The sequence below is a fragment of the Rattus rattus genome, chromosome 6 (genome assembly GCF_011064425.1).
Source record: "Rattus rattus isolate New Zealand chromosome 6, Rrattus_CSIRO_v1, whole genome shotgun sequence".
In the NCBI taxonomy this organism is placed as follows: domain Eukaryota; kingdom Metazoa; phylum Chordata; class Mammalia; order Rodentia; family Muridae; genus Rattus; species Rattus rattus.
The window spans coordinates 22,923,236-22,932,044 of NC_046159.1; the positions used below are offsets into that span (position 1 = coordinate 22,923,236).

The 8,809-nt window shown below is 50.8% G+C and overlaps 1 protein-coding gene and 1 non-coding gene across 4 annotated transcripts; one reads left to right on the forward strand and one right to left on the reverse strand.

The window, feature by feature from the left end:
* The first annotated feature begins 480 nt into the window (after nt 1-480).
* Nucleotides 481-7,954, forward strand: Cops7a (COP9 signalosome subunit 7A). Of its 3 annotated transcripts, none has more exons than XM_032905677.1 (8): nt 481-906; nt 1,258-1,462; nt 3,778-3,853; nt 4,035-4,123; nt 5,082-5,284; nt 6,212-6,317; nt 6,475-6,626; nt 6,789-7,954. In XM_032905677.1, the coding sequence occupies exons 2-8, from the start codon at nt 1,301-1,303 to the stop codon at nt 6,826-6,828; spliced, it is 828 nt and encodes a 275-aa protein (XP_032761568.1). In that variant the 5' UTR covers nt 481-906; nt 1,258-1,300; the 3' UTR covers nt 6,829-7,954. The 3 variants fall into 3 exon arrangements, with proteins under 3 accessions (XP_032761568.1, XP_032761570.1, XP_032761569.1); XM_032905679.1 differs by having other exon boundaries at nt 481-820; XM_032905678.1 differs by having other exon boundaries at nt 481-792.
* On the reverse strand, nt 1,822-1,927 carry LOC116904826. Its single transcript, XR_004388475.1, has one exon. It is a non-coding gene; the product is annotated as a U6 spliceosomal RNA (small nuclear RNA).
* Nucleotides 7,955-8,809: the final 855 nt, after the last annotated feature.

The following is an 8,809-nucleotide window of genomic DNA, read 5'->3' on the forward strand; positions in this document are numbered from 1 at the left end:
AAGTATTAAAACCAGAACGATTAGGTGTAGTAATCGTTCTGGTTTTAATCGGCCAAAAGTCTGGTCACGTGGTCTGAAATTCCAACGGAAGAAAACCTCAAAAGCCTGACCAATACACTTCCCTTTCCCCTTAATCATTTGGGGGGGTTGTTTTGTTTTTTTTCAGACCGGTTCTCAAGTAGCCCAGACTGGCTTGGTATTTGCTATGTAGCTGAGGCTGGTTTTGAACTCCCGATCCTACCTCTATCTCCAAAACACAGGGAAGCGGTGTGGGTCACCACTCCCTGCCCCCTTGCATTTTAAACTTTTATTCTGCTCTTTAAAAAACATCAGTGGTTGAACTACCTAAATTATCTACCGTTGAATTCTAGCCATGTTTGTCTCCTATTTTTTCTTTCTGCATCTTCTCGTCTTCCACTAACGCTCATGCGGCCGGGAGGAACTTGGCGCTGCCCTCCTCCCCTCTCCTGCAGCTACCGGGCGGTTCTACCCAGGACCTCCCCAGAGCCGGGATTTTCTCTGCACCCGGCATCCACCGCTCCCGCACCAATAAAGCTTTATCGACAGAGCGGAAGCTAGGTGCCGCTCTCTCACCTCCTTCGGTCGGGAAACGGAAGCAGGCCATAGCCGGCCGGAACCCGCCTCTCGAGAGCGGAAGTGCGGCCGGAAACTGGCCATAGAAGCGCGTGGCTAGAGCGACCCTGCGGGGAGGTGGCAGGAAAGGCTGGGAGCCGCTGCCGGAGGTGACGGAGCGGCCGCCCCGCCCCGCGCGCTGGAAGACGAGGCTTCCAGGTAGCGGTCGGTCGCAGTCTGTCCCAGGGTACGACCCGGCCTTGGGCACAGATTCGCGGACCGGGGGCTGCCTCTTTAAGGGAGGGGGTGGAGCCACGAGTGAGGATCGAAAAGGTGAGGTCACGTGGTTGAGGACACGTGCAAGACACGAGTTCAGAGCTGGGAGTTCGTCGTCGTTGGGGTAGACACCATGTGCCACCTCTTTCCTCCCTTCCTCATCTGTCCTGGAACTCAATGGGATGCACGTGGTGGGGCTTGGGACTGCCCCGGATGGAGGAGAGGGTGGGCGTGGCAGCCAGGATGTGGCCGACTTTAAGGAACGGTAGAGTTGGCTTTTAGACCTCTTGACCTGATTGCACACTGCAGAAGTGACGTGGTACCTCTTAAGTGCAGTTCCCCACCCTTGAGCTGACCACCCTCACAGGGTTCAGGGACCTTTAGTTTTACGTTCCTCTTTCCTTGCAGCTCCAGAAAACTTGAGGCCAGAGCCCCGCACCACGGTGCAGCCATGAGTGCGGAGGTGAAGGTGACAGGGCAGAACCAGGAGCAATTTCTGCTCCTTGCCAAGTCGGCTAAGGGGGCAGCACTGGCCACACTCATCCACCAGGTGCTGGAGGCCCCTGGTGTCTACGTGTTTGGGGAACTGCTGGATATGCCTAATGTTAGAGAGGTGTGTTGCTTGCCTGGGGAATTCAAAAAGAACCAAAAACTCGGGACCAAAGTTTCCTTGAGAATGGTGGGCTCATTTTGTAACCAATAGCCACTCAGGTGAACAGGGTATTGATAATTAGATGTCAGCTTGGAAAAGTAAGCAGTCAAAAAAAGGTCTTCATTTCCCGTATCTCTTACAGAAAAGGGGTCTGTAAACTTACTGCTCCCTTCCTCTGTACCCACAATTTGAGTCAGGGTTTCACTGCATAGTCCTGGCTGCCCTAAACTGGTAATCGTCATCTGGACTGGCCTTGAATGCTTGGGAATCTTCTTGACTATGCCTCATGCAAAAGTTTAAAAAAAATTATTTTTTTATTTAAAAATGTGGAACGCTTTATAAATTTGAGGTCATCTTTGCCTAGGGACCATGCTAATCTTCTCTGGATTGTTCTAGTTTTAGTATATGTACTGCTGAAGGAAACACAAATTTAAAATTTTAAACAAAAGAACATGTCATACACAATACCACTCATAAGTGCCAGCTCGTCCACCAATATATCTTTACTGTTGTTAATGTTGTTGTTGTTCGAGACAGGGTTTCTCTGTGTACTATAACTCTGTTCTGGAACTCTCTGTGTGTTCAACTCAGAGATCCATCTCCGGAGTGCTGGGATTGAAGATTTGTGCCTATTGATACCTCTTAATAATCCTGTCACCAGCATTTGGGAGGTAGAAACAGGTGGATCTCTGAGTTAGAGGCCAGCTTGGTCTACAGACTTGAGTTCCAGGACAGCCCCTGCTACACAGAGAAACCGTGTCTTAAAAACAAAACAACAAATCTTGTCACCTGGATCAGAAAAACCTAATTAAGTCTCAGTTTTCCCTTAAAAAAATGGTGATGAGAACCTTGAAACAACTGATAGAGTGGTTGTTCTCAGTTTTCCCTTAAAAAAATGGTGATGAGAACCTTGAAACAACTGATAGAGTGGTTGCCTAGCATTTGTGAGGCCTTGGCTTCCATTTCAGAACTTGGGATGCTAAGGTAGGGCACCACAAATTTTAGACCAGCCTCTGCAACTTAGACCCCATCTCAAAAAAGGAGTAGGGATGTACTCAGTGAAAGAGCCCTTGTTTGTCGTATGCATGGCTCAGTATAGGTACAGTTCTCACAACTCCAATGAGGGAAAAACTGAAAAAAGCACTCCCTGGGCTGGAGAGATGGCTCAGCGGTTAAGAGCACTGACTGCTCTTCCAGAGGTCCTGAGTTCAATTCCCATCAACCACAAGGTGGCTCACAACCATCTGTAATGGGGTCTGATGCCCTCTTCTGGTGTGTCTGAAGACAGCTACAGTGTACACATATACATAAAGTAAATGATAATAAGAAAAAAAGCACTTCCCTTCACAGTTACAGTAGTAACATTGTGGGAAAGTCTGGAGTCTCCTAAAATCAGAGAGAATGGGCATTTGAGTTATGCCATGGTAAACCCCACCCCACCCCCAGGTAGATGGTGAAGATGCTGTCTTCCCTAAGACAGTGGCAAACTGCTATGAACACAGTGACGAGAACATTCAGAGAAATGGCTGAGTCTAGAACATTAAAAGTATAGAGCAGATGGATGGCCAATCCTGGGACACCAGCCTGTCATGAGAGTGACAGTAGTGTATGGCTAGACTGAGCCAGGCATTAGAAGACCCGTGGTGGAATCAGAGGATAGAATGTTTTTTGGGACTACTGTTTCACAAGAAACTGGCTTTTGTCCCTGATTTTCTCTACAGTGAACTAAAGTATGTCCTTAAGATGAGATAGAAGGAGCATTTCCAGCTTGTGTTCCAGTGAAAGAGATCGGATAAATGGATAAAAACATACAAGTCAGCAATTTATCAGTAACTTACTTCGAGGGCCACAGCTCTGGGTCCTTGGAGGCTAGCAGATGCTGGGTCTATAGCCTTGTTAAAACATTGTTAGGTGAGAACCAGCAGGGTGACATGCCAGGATAAGTGGCAGTGACAGGAGGGAAGGTGCTGTGGATGACGTAAGACCTCGCTATGAGGACATTCTGAAGCCATGGCCACAAACCCTCTGGGGGGCAGGGGGGGCACATAGTTTACAGTGTCTGGTGTGTATGTGTGTGCACACGCACCTGTGCTACTCTGAACACTGAAAGTTTTCAGCCCTGACTGAGAATAGGAATCGGATGCGTAGCACAGCAAAGGGTTAGCGGCAGAAATGAGCCCCTGACAGACCAGGATAGGGACTGTTGGGAAGGATGGGGTGAGAAAGCAAGGTCAGAACGGGGCCTCCTTGTCACTGCCTCCCTTGTGTTCTTGCAGCTGGCAGACAGCGACTTTGCCTCCACGTTCCGGCTGCTCACCGTGTTTGCCTATGGGACCTATGCTGACTACTTAGGTAAACAGGGCCAGAGCTGTGGGAACAGGAGAAGGGCGGTTTCTGGAAAGACTTAGAAGAAATTCCTGGCTTGCCCTTCTTCGATGTCATAAGTGAACCTGGGCAGGTTAGACCATAACTGGTGCAGAAAACTTGCAGGAAACGGCTAAAAACAAGGTCCCCTGGCTTCTGTCCCTTCTAGCTGAAGCCAGGAACCTCCCCCCACTTACTGAGGCTCAGAAGAACAAGCTTCGACATCTGTCAGTTGTCACTCTGGCTGCCAAAGTCAAGGTAAGTGACAGTCCTGCCAGTCCAAAGCCAGAGAGTACCTGTCGTGAGTCCCTGGGAGTGTGTAGGACAGCCGTTGGCCTCCTCCTCTGGGTCTGAGCTGAGACTGTCACTGTAGGCATTTAGTCAGGGGTGTTTGGGGTCCAACAGCCACTGGAATGCTGGCCATATGGAGTTCACCATAGGGAGTTCCAGGCCAACAAAGCCTCAGAGTGACATGGGGTTCTTCTCCACTTGCTATAGTAAGATGGGGTGACCCACAAGTACCTGTGTTCCCTCAGGGCACAGTCTCGTTAGACTACATCACTCTCCCAGTTGTTCAGTAGAACTGAGTCCTGGTGATTTGTGCTGGAATCAGGCTTGTGGCTGTAGACTCCTCCAAGGTAATGCCACTTTGTCAGGCAGCTGAGTCAACAGTAACTCCCGACCCTCCTCCCCTCTGATGTCATGCTGATCTGAAACAGTTTCCTTAGCGCCAGGAAGATGTCCCGCTTTCCCACTACACGTGGGAGGCAGGCATAGGAAGAAGAGCATCTGTCACCTGTTTTAAGATTGTCTTTTTTGAGTCTGTTGTCATGTCTCATGTAAGCCCAGCGCTTGGGAGTCTGAAGCACAGGATTAATGTGAGATCCAGTCTAGCCTGGACTACATAGTGAGTTCCAAGCCAGCCTGGGCTATAGAATGAGACTGTGTCAGAATACCAGGAAAGGAGGAAGGAGGGAGGGATGGAGAGAGGGAGAAAGGAAGGAAGGAAGTAAATAGAGGTTGAGAGATGATCTTTTTCTGGTGACGTGTTTGGGGCAGTAATAGGTTTTGCTTTAGAACCAACATCTTCCGGGAAATGGTTTATGGATAGGAGTGGAGGGATGTGGGCCTGGGCAGTGGGGAAAGACTCGAAGAGGACTCTGGAAAGTCCTCTACTTTTGAACCCCACACATTCTGGTCTGACCTCTGGACCCAGTGTATCCCATATGCAGTGTTGCTGGAGGCTCTCGCCCTTCGTAACGTGCGCCAGCTGGAAGATCTCGTGATCGAGGCCGTGTATGCTGATGTCCTTCGTGGATCTCTGGACCAGCGCAATCAGCGGCTAGAGGTTGACTACAGCATTGGACGGGACATCCAGCGCCAGGACCTCAGCGCCATCGCCCAAACCCTGCAAGAGTGGTGAGAACTTGTCAGGCCTTGACCCCTCCCGCTCCCTTATATAAGCAGGAGAGAGCAGGGACTGGGGTTCGGAGGGTTAGCCTAAGAGGAGAGGAAGAGTCAGTGCTCTCTTCCCTAGGCTTCTGAGGGAACAGGCTCAGAGGAGCCCTGGGTGCAGAGCAGGAACGGGAAAGGAATGGGAGCTGTGCTCTTGACAGCTCTTAGTGGGAGGCTTGTCGCTGTTGCAGGCGGAGTTCAGTACAACGGCTCACAACACCAGGGGCTGCGATGGGTCTCTTTCCTTTTCCTCTTTGTATCCTTTATAGATACAAAGGATCTTTATAGACATCTCACTATGTACCCCAAGCTAGCCTTGAATTGAAAATCCTGCCTCAGCTTCCCGATTCTGAGATTACAGGCATACACCACCATGTCTGGCTCTCCCATTATGTTTTCTGATTCCCACTATCATCTTGTTATCTTGATTTATTTTTATTTTTAGTTTTGTGTTTGTATGTGATAGAGGGGTGAGAGGATGCCCGTGAATACAGGTGCTCACAGGGCCAGAGGGCTCAGATCCTCCAGGAGCTGGTAATTGTGAGCCTCCTGGCGTGGATGCCGGGGGTTAGACTGGGTTCTCTGGAGGAGCAGTACATGAGCTTCACCACTGAGCCACTTCTCTAAGCACACACGCCACCCCCACCCACCTTGTCCTGTCACTCAGCTGCTTCCTTATCCCTCTCTTATCCCGCCCTGGGGGTTTTGGTGATGAGAAAGAATACCGCTGTTGTTGGTTCCCTGGTCCCCGGTGAGGGTTTCCAGCTCAGGCAAGAGTTTCCAGTCCAGCTCAGAGGCTTGCTTTTGAGGCTTTTGTTTTTGTTTGTTTGTTTTTATGAGTGTGTGATCACCACCTCCTGCTGACGCTTTCGTGTGCCCTGATTCCCACAGGTGCGTAGGCTGTGAGGTTGTGCTGTCAGGCATTGAAGAGCAAGTCAGCCGAGCCAACCTGCACAAGGAGCAGCAGCTGGGCCTGAAGCAGCAGATCGAGAGTGAGGTGAGCAGACAGGGATGAGACGAGCTAGAGCTCCCCAGCCCGGGCACCTGGCCTGGGCACTGGGGCTGGGGTGTGGCTGAGGCAGACTGATAAAATACTCAGGACCTGTCGGTTCTGAAACCTCCTTTGACTATCCTCGTTCCTTTCATCCCAATAGGTTGCCAACCTTAAGAAAACCATTAAAGTTACAACAGCGGCCGCTGCTGCCGCCACTTCCCAGGACCCTGAGCAACACCTGACAGAACTGAGAGAACCAGCTCCTGGTACCAACCAGCGCCAGCCCAGCAAGAAAGCCTCAAAGGGCAAGGGGTGAGCCCATGCGGGAGCCGCTTGTCTCTGGGTACCCAACTTTTACCTCAGGGACCTGGCTGCTCCACTTGCCTTAGTCATTTGCATGGGGTCGGGAGTGGGGGTGTCCTCCAGGAATTAGGGGACCCCTTGCATCCCCTCTCTCTCTCTTCCCCTTGCCAGACTCCGAGGGAGCGCCAAGATTTGGTCCAAGTCGAACTGAAAGGACTTGTTTCTTCCCTGGGAATGTGGGGTCCCAGCTGCCTACCTGCCTAGCCCTTAGGAGTCCTCAGAGAGCCTTCCTGTGCCCCTGGCCAGCTGATAATGCTAGCTCATGACTTCCATCTCCTCCACCCCCAAGCATAACCACATCCTCTGTGGGGAGGAGGCCAGTACAGGTCATGCTATGTTGGTACTTCTTACGTGTCCCATCCTCCTCCCCACCACGCTTGCCCCCATTGTTCTTCAGCACTGTGTCTCCCATGACCCCCGGCATTGAGCAGGCTGGCAGTCCTACAGAGGGTGCTGGCTCTCTCCCCACTACCCACACCTACCCCTGCATGCCTAACCTGCAGCTCCTCCTCCTGCCTAGTGGGCTGCATCTGAAAAGCCATGGGGAAGGGGGTCTCCTCCTCATCCCAGCCTTAGAGTTCTGGAGTCAGTCTGCTACCCTGGGAGTCGCTGGACATTTTCCTCCCAGAACCCCATCACACTACATTGTCTCTTGTCCTCTCTCATCTCCTTGGGCCTGGGGATACTGTTGCTCCAGTGACCCCAGAGCCTGAGAACAACTATTTCTGAGATGTTAAGAAATGGTTCTTGGTTAGCTAATCATCTTAGGAAACGCAATGGAAATCCTGCCAGAACTTATATCTCCTGTGGTTTTGGTGGGGAAGGAAATATAGATTGTATATTAAAAATAAAAAGTATATATGAATAGGTCTATATATAACATGACACAGAAATAAATCTATGAGAAATCTATGTACAAAAATGCCAGGAACTGGGCCTCTTCTGTCTTTGATGTTTGTTAACAGGGAGAAGATAAATCCCCAGTCCACTGTAAAGCCAAGTGCCAAGTGAAAAGAACCAGATACTTTGCAGACTCTGGGCCTAGCAGCTAGGAGGCCTAGACCCTGGACAGATTGCTCCATCCCTCAGGCCATTGTCAGCAGTAACGAACCGTCATGTCCTAACAATGGAGATGCAGACTGACCGTCACTGTCCCTGCAAGGACCTCCAGTGTAGTCTGCTTCCTTTCACCTCCGAGAATCACAAGGGAGGTGATGGTAGTGAACCTGACTTTTCACATTGAAAGCACATAAAACTATTAGATTTGTTGGTCTCTGTCCCTTTTGTCCAAATTGAGAGTTTCCAAGAAGTATGTGTGTCAGGAGATTGGCCTGCAGCACTGCTTGTGGGAAGGGCTGACAGGTGAACCCTCTCCTCACTCAGGTGTGAAGTGCTGTCTGAGGCGTTGTCTGGGCCAGTGCTGCTCTCTAGCTGGGGATTTAGGACTTCTCCCCCACCCCTCCCTGCCCCCTTCAGAACATGGTCTTTCTATGTATCCCTGGCTCTGGGAATGCACTAGCTCAACTCAGATTTACCTACTCCTGCTCCAGAGTCTGGGGTTAAAGACGTGAACCACCATGCCTGGCTATAGACAAACTGCTTTTAACTGCACCTGAAGCTTGCAGTCATTGGACCAGAAAGTAGGGGCAAAGTCCTGGTGGTGGCGTGGCGTGCGAGTTGGGGTAATCACTGTGGGTCTGAGACCGTCTGGTATTTCAGGCTGACCTTGAACAAAGGATGGCCTTGGATTGAGGCTGCTCCTGCCGCCAGCCAAGCACTGGGATCACAAGTGTGCACCGCCAAACTTGGTTCCGTTGGCACTCGGTTTCTCCACTTTCTGAAACAAGCTGATTGAATCTCTCGCCTCTGAAGTAAATGCCCCAGTCGTTGCACTGTGTAGAAGGTGCCAGTTTGCAGTGGTGTGAGCCAGCCCTCAGACCCCTGTAATCTCGTTACCTCCTTTTCTTGTAGGTTGGTTCAGACCCAAAATCCCAAGCTGGGTTTGAACCACTAGACTTCGTTCCTGAGGAGGGAGGGCGGGTGAGTTCCCACTGTAGCCCTCACAGCACTGCAGGGTGGTTTTGATGCACCAGGGGGCTGCTGCTCAGAGCACAGGGAAGTGGCAAGTGCTC